We start from the raw sequence: 20117 nt of genomic DNA, 5'->3' as shown, positions 1-20117 counted from the left end.
AGGCGAAGGTTTTAGTTTCCTTTCTCTTGGGTCAGGCTGGAATTGATTACATAATAACTGCTCAGAGATGTGTTTAGTCAAACCTAATATTTTATCGTTAAATTTGTGCTAGCTAGCTGACCAATTAAAAAGGAAGAGAAAAAATAAATGTTCATACCTTATCTACGAAGAAGAGGGTTTGCTGAGGGGGAGATCCCACATCATTACTGTTACCGACTGCATCTTGGAAAAAATCCATATGACAGAACAAGTTCTGGATGCGATCGCAGCTTTCGATATCCAATTTTTCCAACGAGGGCCATTTGGAGATATGACGCCTTTGGCAGAAACTGCTGAGCCGCAGGAGTCCAGAGAGCTTCAGACTTGTAGCCCGAGGAAATACAAATTCCGAGGTACCTGCAGCTATTTCCGCTTTCTCAACTGCTGCTGCAACAATCTCCACTAGCCCCCAATTATTCTTTATCGACAACACATTAAGGTTGTAAAGAGCCTTCGCCACAGAGGGAGGGAAGACATACTTGAGACTCTCGCATTTCTCAACTTCAACCGAGTCCAGGTTGTGAAAGCTGAGAATCCTTCCCGGATCTGCAATATTCCAGATGTGCTCCAATTTTGGTAAATCCCGAAGAAGCAATTCTTTCAGCAGGGCCCCAACAACTACGTGATCAGAATATTCCACTCTGTCCTGGGTGAGCCCTTGCATATGGTAGATGACCCTCAATGAAGGACAAGATATTACATGCAGCTTCTCGAGTTTCCATAATGCTCGCACGGTGTTGGGTGGGAATATGGTAACCAGTGCATCACAGCCTTTTACAGTGATCTCTTTAAGTTTGCTGAAACAATATCCTTCGGTTATTTGACCGCGCCATATCGTTCCTAAGTTCTTCATGCCTTTAATACTTAATTCCTCCAACCGAGGGAATGAAACCTGCGACATTACAAATTCTTTTTATTTATTTTTTGAGAACTGTTTTGCCCACTTGAGACTCGATTGGCAGTGAGCGCTCTGGTACACTTAACCTGATTAGTCAGTTTGTGCTAAAACTATAACGACTGAACCAAAAGAACACAAGCTGTGGGAGAGAAGATATGTCACCCACCTTATCAACTAAGAACAGAGGATGTTGGAGTACTGGAGAACCTTTTTCAGATGGCACTGAGAAACTCCCAAAGTCAGAAGCGAGGAGCTCCACTAGGTCGCCTACCCCTTCAACTGTCAATTTTTTCAACAAGGGGAACTGCGAAATACGTCTACCTGAGTGGAAGCTCTTGAGTTCCTTTAATTCCTCAAGTGTGAGGTCTTCCAGTTGTGGAAAGACAAGTTTCCAGTCATCGGATGCTTTGTCCACTTCATCATCAGCAACAACCACCTCTAGCTGGCTTGATGCCCCAATCGTCAGCTTCTCGAGCTTCAGAAGGCTTTCTGCCAGAGAGGCAGGGAAAAGATACGCGAGCCTTCCACATTCAGTAACATTAACAGTGGACAAGTTCTGAAAGCTGACGATTCCTGTGGGGTCCCCGTTCCATATATGCTTTAACTCCCTCAACCCATTCAGCTCCAATTCTTTCAGATGGGCAGTGGTGGCAGCATTTTCCACTCCCGGGTTCACTACGAGCCCTTGCAGATCGTATATGACCGATAATGAAGAGCAGTCTGTAATTCTCAGCTTTTCAAGGTTCACGAAAGACTGTAGCATATCGGATTTGAACACATGCTCTAGCTTATTGCATCTTTCCACATTAATCTCTGTCAATTTGCTGAAAGCATCTGGAGCAACTTGCCCATGCCATATCATCTTTGACTTGCCTATACTTGAAATCGCCAACTCCGCCAAGGAGGGGAATGAAACCTGCAGTGCAGGGCACAGAGCTTTGGTTAGTTCCTTATTTTGGTGATGATAAGGCAAGAAACAGATGAGGTGCGTGTCCATGCTAATTCTAATTATTGTTACTCAAGAGCACTAGACACGTATAGGAGTAACTTTAGACTGTGAAGCAATTAAGAGAGTAAATGTAATGTAGGGACCTGTGTACCTGCTCAACCCAAAATAGCGATGGCTGAATTTGATGCTGGAGACTGTCCTCTTCCTTCCGGCCTGATTCTTCATGGCTTTCTTTGCATGATGTGTGGCGCTTGTGGTAGAAGCTGCAGAGTTCTGGCAGATCATCAAGTTCCAAGTTAGTTAAGCAAGGAAAGACAATGCCCCCGGTTGCCAGTGCCTCTCCATCTGTAATGACATGTTCCAGAATATCACATGATTCTATCTTGAGACGCTGGAGATGTCGCAGACATTTCACATGAGAACTTGTGAAAAGATTTCTTTGCTGGCAACCATAGATCTCTAAGCAAGTCAGCCTCTCCAGTCGCTGCAACCTCTTCATGGCAAAGGATGGAACCCCGTGAAACTCAGGGCAGCTGAACATAACAGGTTGCCTCGAGCTTTGCAGAGACCCAGGAGGGGTCTGAGTGTGCAATGACAACTCTTTCAATCCTATTCGGCCAATCTCTAATTTCACCAATTTCGGAAGCTCGACCTGCATGTGGAGCAACAAAAAATGTCATGCAGACTACTGTAAATTAATGAATGAGGCAAAAGAACACCAGCTTTGCTTGCTTGCATTCGTCAGTCCACTTGATGTGTGATCAAACTAAAGCAAACATCAGCAACTGAAGACTGAAAGACACAATGAAATTTGTTTTGGGTTGTGTGTGTGTGTGTGTGTGTTTGGGGGCGGGGGGAGGGGGGGAGAGGGGATGGGGAGAAGGGGTGTAATGTAAACCTTCTCATTGAAGAATAATGCTGCAGTTTCAGTATGTGCTATGGGCGAGATGAATGCCTCCATCTTATGGCAGTCCTTTAAACTTAGGTCTTCTAAGGATGGAAAGTAAAATGAACAACTCGCAGAAGAGAAACAGATCAAATTCTTCAGATCATGAAGTTTCAGTGAACTCAATCGAGGGAATGTCAGTTCGTAAATCCCTTCCCCTCCTTCTTTCGCAATCACTTCTTCCATGCTGTCGCAATCTTGAATTGAAACTTCCTCTAGCTTTGAGAGTGTTGTGGCTGTGGCAGTAGGGAACATATACATTAAACTTTTGCACTCATCCACTTCAACTTTTGTTAGACTCGGAAATCCCAGTAGTAAGCTATGGGACCGAGAGCCACCCTCCACAACATGCGTCAGTTGTGGCAGATCATATAACTCCACTTCTTTCAGTTCGGGTAGACTCATCCATTTGAGCTTTTCATCAGAGTCCCGCAAAACAGGTGTGAATAGTCTTCTTAGAATTGAGCAATCTTCCACGCAAACACTTGCCAGATTCTTCAATCTTTCTATAAAAGTTGAAGGAAAGACAACTGATGATAGATGGCAACAAAATAGTCTTCTTAGATATGGGCAAATTCTAACATTGACGCTTTTCAGATTCTTCAATCTTTCTATGAAAGTTGAAGGAAAGACAACTGATAGATGGAGAGACCAGCCAATACGGAGATCTCCTAGCTTGCAAAAGGATCCCTGAGGGAGTTTGTCATGCCATATCTTTTCACAAGTTAAGTCATCGAGTGATAGCTCCTCCAAGCTTGGAAGATGAACCTGGGAAGCACAACATCGTCACATAAGCTTATCAATTGTCAATCATCACAAAAATGTTTTGTGACTTTTTATAATTTCGTTTTGATCTATTTTTCGGTATATCTATACAGACTATACTAGAAAGAGACCTCCATTAAGCGCGAAATTAAATTGAATTTCGGTTAAAATTGGGATGCAATAAAGAACGAAACAATGGAACATGTTCAAGACTTTCTGAATTAATAGAAATCGTTAACAATATATAAAGAAGTTTACATGGAAAAGTTGTATAAAGTTCTATTCTACAATCCAACATAAATATTTCCAGAGCAAGCACTTTCTAACTTAAACTTAAAGATGTTACCGATTGAAGAGTGGTATGTTAAGCGAAATAAAAGTGTTACCCCCATATTCGTTAACAGTGGAAAGATATGAATGGATTGAAAGAAGGAAGGAGAAGACATGGTAGACGATATAGATTTTTTTTTTTTGCTGGAAAGATAAACGATATAGAACTTAAAGATTGCTAATATAAGAGAGAACATGATTTGTGAAGTCAAATAGGAAAGAGACTGGATGGACAAGAAAATATTGTTACAAGGATATAACTCATAGACTTGCTTAAATGGGAAATGAGGGCACAGTATAGTCATGCAACTAGTAATTGTTGTGAAAATAGCCCCGGCCTTAATCTATATTGCAAACTAGAGAAGAAAAATACTTGATTTTCCTTTCCTTTTTCCAGAATTACCATTCCTCCAATTCCTTTAAAATTAAGTAGCTATTAGAGTTAAAAATAATTGTGATTTAATCTCTCCGTGGGAGTGATTTTACAACAGTACAATTAAAAAAAATGTATTACGGTAGTACATAAACACAAGCCATTAAATTTGTATCTTTAAGTCCTATTCATCAATTACTATTAGTACTTCAAGTGTTACTTGAGTCCTTTTAATTTTTACATTCACTTTTTACGCTATATATATTACCAAAAAATTAAATTGATCATACACGTGTTAATGATGTGTCTCTCTTTTAATTTTTCTAAGTTTTGAGCATAGAAACTATTTTTTTATAAAAAAAAAAAAGGAGATCCACGGAGGGGAGAGGAGAGGCAGAGGGCCAGAGGCGATCGGGACCAACCGCTATAGGTGCATGATTGCTATTATTAGAAACCGAAATGTAATTTTGCAACAAGATTTTAATAGGACTCATTGCAATGAGTCTGTTTCCCATTTTTTGTCCAAAATCTTTCAATCTTATTTAAACTAGGTAATAAGACGCGCATTGCACTAGAAAGATTTTTAATTTTTAACAATAAGTAACATTAAAATTAAGTACAATATGAATTTTTATTCAAGAAAAATATATTGTGAATTAAATATGTTTCACCTACAAATTAAATGAGTTCAGCAAAAAAATTATATTTCACCAAGAGCAAAATATATTATCCTAATTATAATGTGGAAAAAAGAAAGTAATAGGCTGATTTTTCAAATATAAGAAAATGCATTTATATAAATGTTCTAGGAAAGTAAATAACTGGAAAATATATTGGTTCCAAGATATAATTTTTTTTCTCTACAACAAAGATCATAATTATAAATTATAATATATATTTTTTATTATCAATATTATATTCAACTCAATTTTTACAGCTCACACACCACAATTACTGTATTAAATCTACGTCTCGCATGACAATCACAACTCTTCAATAGAATACAAAATTCTTCAAACCAATAATACAATAGGAAGACAAGTATCTAAATGCTCAATAAAATGGACAGTGCCAACTCATAACAATTGAAGAGATCACAATAACACAAAATAACAACTAAATCCTAATGCGGTGGAATGACTCTATGAATAAATTAATGAAAATAAAGGAAAACTCGATGAATGTGAAAAAATAAATAAATAACAACCAATGGAAAAAATAGTACTCAAGCTCCAATAAATGAAATTATCCATGATCTAATGAATATTGTTAAGAACCTCGTTGAAAATGAAGAAAATACCTACCTTCAGGTCTGCATGAGCAAAAATAATAATAATAATTCACCTTCAAGTCTGACTATCAGTGCTCGACAACCAATATATGTACATAATTATTTCCTTAATAATTATCTAAAAGTTTTCCCATCTATTAAAACATTGGACTATAGTTATACTTAGGTAATATTACGCTATATCTAAATGATGGACTATATTTCACTATGTAATCCAAATGCCCTTATTAGACTATATTCCACTATTATGCCCCTATCAAAAATATATTTCGCTGCATGCTTCACTTTCCCTAATTGTGGATATAATCTATATATTCCACTATATAGATTAAATAAGAGAATATTACAACTATATTTTTTTTGATAGATATATATTTCTTGATAAAAAATAGGGCAAATTACAAAAAAAAACCCAAGTTTTGTAAAATGTCTCAGTTTTGTCCTAAATTTTGTTTTGTAACAAAAAAAACCATAAGTTTTCTAAAATGTCTCAAAAATGACCTCCGTTATAACTTCCGTCAATTTTTGCCTACGAGTGACCTACGTGGACTGTTAAAGGGACCCACTAGCCTACGTGTGACCTACGTGGACTGTTAAAGGGACCCACCATCAGTAGCAAAAATTGACGAAAGTTATAACGGAGGTCATTTTTGAGACATTTTAGAAAACTTATGGTTTTTTTGTTACAAAACAAAATTTAGGACAAAATTGAGACATTTTACAAAACTTTGGTTTTTTTTTGTAATTTACCCTAAAAAATATTAAAATTTTCTTGTTATGTAAGTGATGATGTGACATCGCGAGAGAGCTTCGTTTTTTATTTTTTACGATGTGGCCGAGTGAGAATTCAGCTCGGTTATTTTCATATACAGATAAAACCCTGTGTGCTGTGAGGGAAATATTTAATTTTTTAGTATAAGTAATAAAAATAATTACAATATTATTTTCCTAAATAGAAAAGATTAATGCTATAATATATATATTGATAATAACCATATCACGGTGACACAATTTAGTTATGTTTGGGTCGGATGGCCCATCGAATATTTCAGTGTTTAAAGTCGGAATGACAAAATTTGAGATAATATTTCGGAAAGCAAAAGGATTGAATTTGAACTAAAAAATAAACATAATCGAAGAAAATTATCTTAAGAAACAATTTTAAAATAATAACTTAAGAAATTTTTTTCTAGAAAATCAGTTTTTTTAAAGAATTATCACCAATAAGACATATGTAATATTTTATACTTTTCATTTCGAATATATATAGATATGGTTATAGATTATTAAAAAAAAAGTAAAAACATTAAAGTAAAAGAGATAGTAATATTATATTTATTCACATATTTATTGAAAAGTGTCTGTGAAGGATTTCTTAATCATTAACTCCATACGTATCACCTTGATTTCTTCAGATATACATGTGTAGAGCGGAAACGAAATTCATCGTATTAAAAATATATTAAACCTAATAAACATTAAAATCAGTTTTTTGGATTCTCTATATTAGAGGAAATAATAATGCAACAATTCTGTGAAGAAGTAATTATTTTGGGTAACTTGGCCGTAGAAGATGTTCTAGGAAAGTAAATGCATTTATATAAATGTTCTAGGAAAGTAAAAAACTAGAAAATATATCGGTTCAAAGATTTTTTTTTCTCTATGACAAAGATCATAATTATAAATTATAATATATTTTTTTATTGTCAATATTATATTCAACTCAATTTTTTACAGCTCACACAACCACAATTACTGTATTAAATCTACGTCTCGCATGACAATCACAACTCTTCAATAGAATACAAATTCTTCAAACCAATAATACAATAGGAAGACAAGTATCTAAATGCTCAATAAAATGGACAGTGCCAACTCATAACAATTGAAGAGATCACAATAACACAAAATAACAACTAAATCCTAATGCGGTGGAATGACTCTATGAATAAATTTAATGAAAATAAAGGAAAACTCGATGAATGTGAAAAAATAAATAAATAACAACCAATGGAAAAAATAGTACTCAAGCTCCAATAAATGAAATTATCCATGATCTAATGAATATTGTTAAGAACCTCGTTGAAAATGAAGAAAATACCTACCTTCAGGTCTGCATGAGCAAAAATAATAATAATAATTCACCTTCAAGTCTGACTATCAGTGCTCGACAACCAATATATGTACATAATTATTTCCTTAATAATTATCTAAAAGTTTTCCCATCTATTAAAACATTGGACTATAGTTATACTTAGGTAATATTACGCTATATCTAAATGATGGACTATATTTCACTATGTAATCCAAATGCCCTTATTAGACTATATTCCACTATTATGCCCCTATCAAAAATATATTTCGCTGCATGCTTCACTTTCCCTAATTGTGGATATAATCTATATATTCCACTATATAGATTAAATAAGAGAATATTACAACTATATTTTTTTGATAGATATATATTTCTTGATAAAAAATAGGGCAAATTACAAAAAAAAAACCAAGTTTTGTAAAATGTCTCAGTTTTGTCCTAAATTTTGTTTTGTAACAAAAAAACCATAAGTTTTCTAAAATGTCTCAAAAATGACCTCCGTTATAACTTCCGTCAATTTTTGCCTACGAGTGACCTACGTGGACTGTTAAAGGGACCCACTAGCCTACGTGTGACCTACGTAGACTGTTAAAGGGACCCACCATCAGTAGCAAAAATTGACGGAAGTTATAACGGAGGTCATTTTTGAGACATTTTAGAAAACTTATGGTTTTTTTGTTACAAAACAAAATTTAGGACAAAATTGAGACATTTTACAAAACTTTGGTTTTTTTTTGTAATTTACCCTAAAAAATATTAAAATTTCTTGTTATGTAAGTGATGATGTGACATCGCGAGAGAGCTTCGTTTTTTATTTTTACGATGTGGCCGAGTGAGAATTCAGCTCGGTTATTTTCATATACAGATAAAACCCTGTGTGCTGTGAGGGAAATATTTAATTTTTTAGTATAAGTAATAAAAATAATTACAATATTATTTTCCTAAATAGAAAAGATTAATGCTATAATATATATATTGATAATAACCATATCACGGTGACACAATTTAGTTATGTTTGGGTCGGATGGCCCATCGAATATTTCAGTGTTTAAAGTCGGAATGACAAAATTTGAGATAATATTTCGGAAAGCAAAAGGATTGAATTTGAACTAAAAAATAAACATAATCGAAGAAAATTATCTTAAGAAACAATTTTAAAATAATAACTTAAGAAATTTTTTTCTAGAAAATCAGTTTTTTTAAAGAATTATCACCAATAAGACATATGTAATATTTTATACTTTTCATTTCGAATATATATAGATATGGTTATAGATTATTAAAAAAAAAAGTAAAAACATTAAAGTAAAAGAGATAGTAATATTATATTTATTCACATATTTATTGAAAAGTGTCTGTGAAGGATTTCTTAATCATTAACTCCATACGTATCACCTTGATTTCTTCAGATATACATGTGTAGAGCGGAAACGAAATTCATCGTATTAAAAATATATTAAACCTAATAAACATTAAAATCAGTTTTTTGGATTCTCTATATTAGAGGAAATAATAATGCAACAATTCTGTGAAGAAGTAATTATTTTGGGTAACTTGGCCGTAGAAGATGTTCTAGGAAAGTAAATGCATTTATATAAATGTTCTAGGAAAGTAAAAAACTAGAAAATATATCGGTTCAAAGATTTTTTTTTTCTCTATGACAAAGATCATAATTATAAATTATAATATATATTTTTTATTGTCAATATTATATTCAACTCAATTTTTTACAGCTCACACAACCACAATTACTGTATTAAATCTACGTCTCGCATGACAATCACAACTCTTCAATAGAATACAAAATTCTTCAAACCAATAATACAATAGGAAGACAAGTATCTAAATGCTCAATAAAATGGACAGTGCCAACTCATAACAATTGAAGAGATCACAATAACACAAAATAACAACTAAATCCTAATGCGGTGGAATGACTCTATGAATAAATTTAATGAAAATAAAGGAAAACTCGATGAATGTGAAAAAATAAATAAATAACAACCAATGGAAAAATAGTACTCAAGCTCCAATAAATGAAATTATCCATGATCTAATGAATTTGTTAAGAACCTCGTTGAAAATGAAGAAAATACCTACCTTCAGGTCTGCATGAGCAAAAATAATAATAATAATTCACCTTCAAGTCTGACTATCAGTGCTCGACAACCAATATATGTACATAATTATTTCCTTAATAATTATCTAAAAGTTTTCCCATCTATTAAAACATTGGACTATAGTTATACTTAGGTAATATTACGCTATATCTAAATGATGGACTATATTTCACTATGTAATCCAAATGCCCTTATTAGACTATATTCCACTATTATGCCCCTATCAAAAATATATTTCGCTGCATGCTTCACTTTCCCTAATTGTGGATATAATCTATATATTCCACTATATAGATTAAATAAGAGAATATTACAACTATATTTTTTATAGATATATATTTCTTGATAAAAAATAGGGCAAATTACAAAAAAAAACCCAAGTTTTGTAAAATGTCTCAGTTTTGTCCTAAATTTTGTTTTGTAACAAAAAAAACCATAAGTTTTCTAAAATGTCTCAAAAATGACCTCCGTTATAACTTCCGTCAATTTTTGCCTACGAGTGACCTACGTGGACTGTTAAAGGGACCCACTAGCCTACGTGTGACCTACGTAGACTGTTAAAGGGACCCACCATCAGTAGCAAAAATTGACGGAAGTTATAACGGAGGTCATTTTTGAGACATTTTAGAAAACTTATGGTTTTTTTGTTACAAACAAAATTTAGGACAAAATTGAGACATTTTACAAAACTTTGGTTTTTTTTGTAATTTACCCTAAAAAATATTAAAATTTTCTTGTTATGTAAGTGATGATGTGACATCGCGAGAGAGCTTCGTTTTTTATTTTTTACGATGTGGCCGAGTGAGAATTCAGCTCGGTTATTTTCATATACAGATAAAACCCTGTGTGCTGTGAGGGAAATATTTAATTTTTTAGTATAAGTAATAAAATAATTACAATATTATTTTCCTAAATAGAAAAGATTAATGCTATAATATATATATTGATAATAACCATATCACGGTGACACAATTTAGTTATGTTTGGGTCGGATGGCCCATCGAATATTTCAGTGTTTAAAGTCGGAATGACAAAATTTGAGATAATATTTCGGAAAGCAAAAGGATTGAATTTGAACTAAAAAATAAACATAATCGAAGAAAATTATCTTAAGAAACAATTTTAAAATAATAACTTAAGAAATTTTTTTCTAGAAAATCAGTTTTTTTAAAGAATTATCACCAATAAGACATATGTAATATTTTTACTTTTCATTTCGAATATATATAGATATGGTTATAGATTATTAAAAAAAAAAGTAAAAACATTAAAGTAAAAGAGATAGTAATATTATATTTATTCACATATTTATTGAAAAGTGTCTGTGAAGGATTTCTTAATCATTAACTCCATACGTATCACCTTGATTTCTTCAGATATACATGTGTAGAGCGGAAACGAAATTCATCGTATTAAAAATATATTAAACCTAATAAACATTAAAATCAGTTTTTTGGATTCTCTATATTAGAGGAAATAATAATGCAACAATTCTGTGAAGAAGTAATTATTTTGGGTAACTTGGCCGTAGAAGATGTTCTAGGAAAGTAAATGCATTTATATAAATGTTCTAGGAAAGTAAAAAACTAGAAAATATATCGGTTCAAAGATTTTTTTTTTCTCTATGACAAAGATCATAATTATAAATTATAATATATATTTTTTATTGTCAATATTATATTCAACTCAATTTTTTACAGCTCACACAATGACAATTGCCCTATTAAATTTACGTCTCGCATGACAATCACAACTCTTCAATAGAATACAAAATTCCTCAAACCAATAATACAATAGGAAGACAAGTATCTAAATGCTCAATAAAATGGGCAGTGCCAACTCATAACAATTAAAGAGATCGCAATAACACAAAATAACAACTAAATCCTAATGCGGTGGAATGACTCTATGAATAAATTTAATGAATATAAAGGAAAACTCAATGAATGTGAAAAATAAATAAATAATAACCAATGGAAAAAATAGTATTCAAGCTCCAATAAATGAAATCGTCCATGATATAATGAATACTGTTAAGAACCTCATTGAAAATTAAGAAAATACCCACCTTCAGGTCTGCATGAGCAAAAAAATAATAATAATTCACTTTCAAGTCTAATTCTCAGTGCTAGATAACCAATATATGTACATAATTATTTCCTTAATAATTATCTAAAAGTTTTCCCATCTATTAAAACATTGAACTATAATTATACTTAGGTAATATTATGCGATACTAAATGATGGACTATATTTCACTACGTAATCCAAATGCCCTTATTAGACTATATTCCACTATTATGCCCCTATTGAAAATATATTTCGCTGCATGCTTCACTTTCCCTAATTGTGGATATAATCTATATATTCCACTATATAGATTAAATAAGAGAATATTACAACTATATTTTTTTTATAGATATATTTCTTGATAAAAATAATAAAATTTTCTTGTTATGTAAGTGATGATGTGACATCGCGAGAGAACTCCGTTTTTTATTTTTTATGATGTGGCCGAGTGAGAATTCAGTTTGGTTATTTTCATATACAGATAAAACCCCGTGTGTTATGAGGGAAATATTTAATTTTTAGTATAAGTAATAAAAATTAATTATAATATTATTTTCCTAAATAGAAAAGATTAAAACTATAATATTATATTGACAATAACCGTATCACGGTGACACAATTTAGTTATGTTTGGGTTGTATGGCCGACCGAATATTTCAGTGTTTAAAGTCGAAATGAAAAATTTGACATAATATTTCGGAAAGCAAAAGGATTGAATTTGAACTAAAAAATAAACATAATCGAAGAAAATTATCTTAAGAAATAACTTTAAAATAATAACTCAAGAAATTTTTTTCTAGAAAATCATTTTTTTAAGAATTATCATTAATAGGACATACATAATATTTTATATTTTTCATTTCGAATATTTATAGATATGGTTATAGATTATAAAAGAAAAAAGTAAAAACATTAAAGTAAAAGAGATAGTAATATTATATTTATTCATATATTTATTGAAAAGTGTCTGTGAAGGATTTCTAAATCATTAACTCCATACGTAGCACCGTGATTTCTTCGGATATACATTTGTAGAGTGGAAACGAAATTCATCAAATTAAAAATATTAAACCTAATAAACATTAAAATCAGTTTTTTTGGATTCTTAATATTAGAGGAAATAATAATGCAACAATTCTGTGAAGAAGTAATTATTTTGGGTAACTTGGCGTAGAAGGATGGATTTGTATCCGAGGAACTATAAAAATATAATTAATGACCTAAATAAATATCTTGGCAAAACCTTTAATGAGAATTTAAACTATCAACTCAAAACCCCTAACGAAATACAAGAAGAAAAAATTGGATCCTCTTGTGTATAAGTTATTCCTACGTAAAAAAAGTCATATTATTGTGAGGTAGCATCTACAGGTTGACCGGATTCTCTGCCATACAGATCGTTGCTTGTCATAGAATTAGAGCAATATTAAGCACATATATATAGTCAATTGAGGAAAAAAAATTCGGTGGTTCGAGAAAAAAATAATGGTTAATTGCACTGGTGGTCTAAAATATTTCATAAATGTTACAGGTTAGTCCAAAATATTTTTTTGGTAACTTGTTGATACATTAAGTTTCAAAACCATTTTAATGTAGTACATTCTGTCATCTCGTGCTTAACGCCGTTAGTTCGACGCTGATGTGGGTTACTACATGTCAGCACCTTTCTGACGTGGCCGAAACAGTAAACAAAATGGCGCCAAAATATTTTACAAAAGTTTCATGATGGTGCAAACTCTTTTAAAATTGTAACTTAATAGTACAAAATGTTTTACAAAAGTTACATAATGGTACAGAAGTTACAGAAGTTACAAAATGGGGTGGGGTCATCGATCCCAGATCTCTTGAGAGATCTTGTGTCAGGGTGGGGACTGCCCTCGCTAGTGACCCCACGCTCCGACCAAGCTTGCTATCAGAGTGAGCCCACCGGCACCCTCGATGACCCCACCCCACTTTCACTCAAAAAAAATATTTGCAAGATCGCAGAGGGAGAAGTAGGAGGAGAGAGAGGTCTCTAGCAACCACGAGCCTTCCGACTACCGCTCCGAGCTTTGACATACACGGTCGCCCATGGGGAAAAGAAAGGCGTGAAGGTTCTGAGAATGCATGCATAGGAGTATGAGGGGGAGAGTAGAGGGACGGGAGAGAAAACATTTTGTACATTTAAGTTATAATTTCAAAAGAGTTTGCACCATCATGTAACTTCTGTAAAACATTTTGGCGCCATTTTGTTTACTGTTTTGGCCACGTCAGAAAGTTGCTGACACATAGTGAGCCACGTTAGTGTTGAACTAACGGCGTCAAGCACGAGATGACGAAATGTATTATATTGAAACAGTTTTTGAAACTTAATGTACCAACAAGTTATCAAAAAAGTATTTTGGACCAAACTGTAATATTTATGAAATTTTTTGGACTACTAGTACAACTAACCCAAAAAATAATTTTGAACTTAATAAAAGGAAACATAATATATAAAATTCTATAATAAGATGTACATAATGCAAATAAAATACATGCATATTGTGATCTTTTTGCTATATATATGTGGACGATTTGAACGATATATATATGGATTTGAACAATACATATAGATAATCTACATGTATCTGCTATATGTTAAACGATATATATGTGTGTGTGTATATTCTGAAATATATATGTAAATATTTTAAGCGTCATATATATCTATCCATATATTTTATGAAATTCCACTATATATTGTTAAGATAGTAAAAATATATCAAATATAAAAAATCACTATTTTTAAAAGATTTAATCTATATATTCTACGACATGAATTTCTTGAATAGCAGCTAATGTATACAATATATATTTTGTTGGGCTATAAGCAAATAATATATATATTTTACTGTATAATTATTGATAAAAAATTTATATTTTATTACATAAATTTCCTGAATAACAGGTAATGTATATAGTATATATTCTGTTAGGTTATATTCAAATAATATGTATTCTAGTGCATAATTAATAATAAAAAACTTCTTTAATACATAAGTGATGACGTGGCAAAGCGAGAAAGCTCTATTTCTTATTTTCGATGATGTGGTGGCGTGAGAATTCGACTTAGAGTTTGTTTATACATATATATATATATATATATATATATAGATAGATAGATAGATATTATTAATAATCACTTTACCTTTTTCAATCTTCCAGGATACAATTAATTATCTTGATTTCCTATATTATTACATGAATATAATAAAATGGAACAAGGCTTTGATATTACGATGAGCCTGTTGATTTTTGAGTTTTCATATAAAATAGTTGTTTGACTGTTTGTTAAGTATCTTACCCATGTTAGGAAAATATGATTAATAAAATTTTCCACATGACATCAACTATAAAGATCGGACAGTATTATATATTCATTTCATTTTTTTAACTTATGATCAATAATTTATATGTACCAATGATAATATACAATATGATTCTTTGAATCAATTAACCTATTATAATGTTTTCAGAATCGAGTATTGAGTATTTCAATTTTCAAATACTATTATAATTAATTAGATCATGAAAACTATATGTTTGTGGCATAATAAATGTACCAATTCTACTTTGCATTATGTATTATAAATATTACCTATATAGATTATAAATTATTTATGTATTCCTTTCAAATTTTATTCCTTTTCATCAATTTTTGACAGTCAATCTCCATAATTTTTTTATGTGTCTTATGGCATGTGATACCACATGTTCATTGTTAATGCCCACTATGGATACAAATCTAATATTTAAAGACGGCGTGAATGTGTATACGTACCTTTTCATTGAAGAAGACGGAATGGCTGTCGTCCTTAGACTCCGAGCCTGCGCTATCATCACCAGCCATCATGATGGCTTCTTGCTCCCTCTTGCATGATAAGACGAAACTCTTCATGTTATAGCAATCACGTATATCTAACATCCTTAAGGATGGGAACGCTATGATGTTCTCTGCCGTGTCTTTAGCTTTTTCAGTTGTTCCCTCCACTTTGTGACCGTCTACATGCTTGCTCGAAAAACTTGAGGGGCTGAACATGAGGCTGCCAGGACATTCGACTGCCGCCTTCAGTATGTTCGATGATGAGAACCAACTTCGTTTTGATGCATCTTCACCGTCCTCCATAACAATGGCTTCCATGTTGCGACACCATCGAACTTCTAATTCCTTCAGATTTGCCATAGCTTTAACCATGGATGCAGTAAATAGACATCTCAAACCATGGCAGCTAATCACCTTCAACGACCCTAAGTTTCGAAATCCTAAAAGGTCTTCGGGGCTCGTCGTGCTCCACAGGCACCTCAAACTTGGCAAAAACTTCAATTCTAGTGAATGTAAACGGGGCAAAATCTTGTTGACTGTTCCACTTGCAACGCCTCGTAAATCAAAGACTTCTTCCATTGACTCGCAATTTTCTATCGATAATGATTCCAAGCTCTCGAGCTTCATTATTAAATTACTCGAATCTACAACCTTCAAGAGGTTGTCGCATGCCTCTATTCTTAGGGACTTAAGCCTGCTCCACTCTACGGAATGCTGGTCCTGCCATATCCCTGTCAATTTGGGAAGACGAAGTAATTCCAGGGACTCCAAGCAGGGAAACAAAACCTGACAACCAGACAACAACTAAATAAGTCATTGAAGCCAAATCTATCTCTCTCTCTCTCTCTCTCTCTCTCTCTCGTGAAAGAATTTCTGATTCTTCGTTATTTTCCAGCACCATTATATATTTACTACTGCAATCTTAACTTGACAAAAATAGATAGATTGTGCTGACATGGTCGATGGTGAAAAACAAGTAATATTAAAGCAAGAGAAAGTAAAGCAAATTGCAGACTACTCTTCACCTGCTGGCTGTTGAAGAAAGAAACTGTATTTTGAGAGTCATCCTTCGCTAAATTGCCCCCTCCCACCTTCGTCTGTGAATCCAATGTTATTGGCTCTGCGTTGGTCAAGAAAGTCGTGAGGTTCCGCAAGTTCTTCAATTTTATACGGCGTAAACCATGCAACTTTATTTTATCATCCTTGGTTGATTTTTCCTTTTTTGCTAGACAGCCCTTGGCGACTTTGTCTTTTCTATCATCCTCTAGCGTACTTTCAGATACAACAATTTCCTGCATCATGCCGCAGTCAATCACTTCGATCTCTTCGAGGTTTCTAAGGTCTCTCAGCAAGGCAACACTGAAAAGATGCTTCAGCTTTCGACAGCCATGGACTCTCACAATTTTTAGTCTATCAAAAGAACCTTTTGCAGGCAGGCCATGGCATATGTTCTCCAAATTGGACAAATTCTCCAGAAAGAGAGACTCCAGAACGATAAATGCACTCTCAGCAGCACATTCGGTTGAGCGGACAAGGTAATGAGTGGAGGGACTGCGCTCCACGCGAAGATGCTTCAATTCCTTGAAGCCTTCTCTACACAACCCATGGATGCTTCTCTTTGTTCCATCTGATCCATGCAGATGAAGATCTTCAGTCCTCTGCAAAGTCAGCTGGAACCACTCTTCAGAGAGGATACCATTGCCTTTCAACGTGACCTTTAGTGTGCGCCGCCCTTTACGTATCTCAGACCACTTCCACTTATCGCCAATGAGCACTCTATATTTATCTAGTTTCCAGAAAAATTGCAGTTCTTCACGGAGCATGTCGACGTCAGGAACGAGTACATCTAGGTTGCTCAGACGATAAATCTTGTTCAACTCGGAAATGCTCGCATTACTTTGCTGTTCATCTACCTTTAGGTTCCACTGAACAAAGGATTTTTCCAGATATAGTTCTTCCAGTTGAACCAGCCCCTCCAGTGAGCCCGGTTCAATCACTTCAAGTCTCGAGCAGTGGCTCAAGTCTAACGATCTCAGAGCTGCGAGTTCCCCAACTTCTTTTGGCAGTTGAGTGATATTAGACCCCATGAAGCTGAGCACTTGGAGGTTTTTAAGCTCCCTGACAAATCTGACATCCTCCAGATCACAGTATTCAAGACATAACGTTTGCAAGTTTTTCAGGTGTCGGATTGATGATGGTAAGGGCTTGAAACATGCACGGGTGAAATGCAAGACCTTAAGTTTTGGCATTATTGTGAAGAACAAATATGGGACCTGCAGGAGACGGTCTTCTTGTGCAAACAGGACAAGTATCTCCAATTCTGAACATTCCCATATACAGGGCAACTCCCGGATATCAGGATAAGGAAGGAAGATCTCCTTGCTTTCACATAGCTTGACGTCCGACTCTTCCAGATCTTTTTTGTCCCGCAACACCAAAGCATATTGATTTCGGGCAGCAATGCTAATGACGGCTTCCCGAACCACATCATGAACCTTGACACAGTTATCACCACAATCAAGCAGCAATGAAGTAGCTCGAAGACCATCGAGCAACTCTCGCATTCTACCTCTAGCTGCTTCCATGGTGTGGGTGCTGCCTGCCAATAGGCCTAAGCCGACACCATACCTCAGCAAAGTTTCATCCGAAATGCCTTCTCTTACATCAACACCTGAGATTATGGACAGCAACTTGACCTGGCTGTCGACTAAATGCCTGAAACTCAGCTCCAGGGCCTTGTGTACGCTGTCAGATTTTATGAGCTGTTCTAATGCATCCTCCCAGTCTTTTGGCGAATCGCTATTCTGCAACACTTTTGCCAGCGCATCGATCAGAAGAGGCAAGCCTTCGCATTTCTTGGCTAGCTCCTCTGCTGTGTGCTTGAGGAGGGGGTCACTAAGTTTGTTGGCCGCTGTGTTTCCGAATAGTTTCAAGGCTTCTTCATTCTTCAGTTTCTCGAGATGGAAAACCTGCCGACAGTGCATTTCATCAGCAAGCACGTGACGATATCTAGAAGTCATTACTAACTTGACTTTGATGTCATCTTTCATCTCCTTAATTCCTATCTCCTCCAAGTCAAGTTTCTTCCAGAGATCGTCTAGAATTATGACCACCCTCATCGTTTTGGGCTCTTGCTCTTTGTCATTTTTCTTATCATTCTCCTGCTGCGCTTTTATCCGGACCCTTTCAATTGTCTCATGGATCTTCCCCTGGATTTTCTTCAGTTCCGGGTTTTGCGACACGAGTGTTGCCACAACTTCGACGTATTCCTTCGATGCCCTGGCTTGTTTTTCAACTTGAGATAACAGGGTGGTCTTGCCGACCCCACCCACACCATACACGCCAATCCTGCTCACAGTATCATCCGCCAAAGCTTGCATGATGTCCTCTAACATTGAATCCCTTGACTGGAGAGGAACGATGCTTTGAGAGGACGATGCGGTGGCAATGCCTTCTGGAAATTAGAAAACTAGATATATTATTTTCTCACCCAATTCAATTCATAATATAGTTCATGGGTAAATTATACAGGAAAAAAAATCTAAAACTTTAATGTTTTGTTTAGGCATGAGGGAAATGGAGAGGAGCGGAAGTAGGAAATCCTGTCTTTTTTTATGAATAAGTAGGAAATCCTGTCGGAAATATTATGTTTGGTTTTACATCAATTTTTAACTCTATTCCACTTATCTTCAATTTAACAACACAATTATTATTTTTTCCTTTTTCTTCATTTTTTTAACCATTCAATTTAATTTTTAATACTAAATTTTTTTAACTATTCATTACTTTTTCCACGATTCAACAACACAATCATTACTTTCTCTCAACTATTCATTACTTTTTCACACTTTTCTCATAATTCAATAACACAAACATTACAAACCAATTAAAATTAAAACTCAACTTTACTTAACTCTAAAACTAAACACAACAATCGCATACAAAATCTCCCCTCCTCCCTTTCCTTCCATTTTCCACTATCTAAACAGGTTAGTTATTCACAAAGATATCATAAAGTTCTCTTTTAATGTAATGAAACCATCAATTTATAATTTTATCTCGCATCCAGCAAATCAATCAATTAGGTCAATTTTTCCATTACGTTGATGATGAGGTAAAAACTGCAATATGTAGGTGTGTTTGTTTTAGGAACAATGTTCAACTCAACTACACTTATCTTCAATTCAACATCATAATCATTACTTTTTTTATTTTTTAAATATTTTTAACCATTAATTCAATTTTTAATATTAAATTCTCTCAACTATTCATTACTTTTTCACAATTCAACAACACAATCATTACTTAATCATTATTTTCTCTCAATTATTTATTATTTTTTCACATTTTTTCTCATAATTCAACAATACAATCATTACAAACCAATTAAAACCAAA

At 33.7% G+C, this 20117-nt stretch overlaps 1 protein-coding gene across 1 annotated transcript in view; it reads right to left on the bottom strand.

The window, feature by feature from the left end:
- The window catches only part of LOC116207749, a 43017-nt gene that overhangs the window by 18069 nt on the left and 4831 nt on the right, over nt 1-20117 (bottom strand). The window contains exons 2-7 of the mRNA XM_031540836.1: nt 16746-19174; nt 15679-16506; nt 2785-3600; nt 2038-2538; nt 1104-1853; nt 158-931 (exon numbers count right to left, since the gene is read on the bottom strand). Of these exons, the coding sequence (XP_031396696.1) occupies nt 158-931; nt 1104-1853; nt 2038-2538; nt 2785-3600; nt 15679-16506; nt 16746-19174 (6098 nt within the window). The remainder of the gene's footprint in view (nt 1-157; nt 932-1103; nt 1854-2037; nt 2539-2784; nt 3601-15678; nt 16507-16745; nt 19175-20117) is intronic.

The sequence above is a fragment of the Punica granatum genome, chromosome 1 (genome assembly GCF_007655135.1).
Source record: "Punica granatum isolate Tunisia-2019 chromosome 1, ASM765513v2, whole genome shotgun sequence".
Classification (NCBI taxonomy): domain Eukaryota; kingdom Viridiplantae; phylum Streptophyta; class Magnoliopsida; order Myrtales; family Lythraceae; genus Punica; species Punica granatum.
Note: the sequence above shows the minus strand (reverse complement) of the source record. Positions and strands in the feature narration are given on the sequence as shown.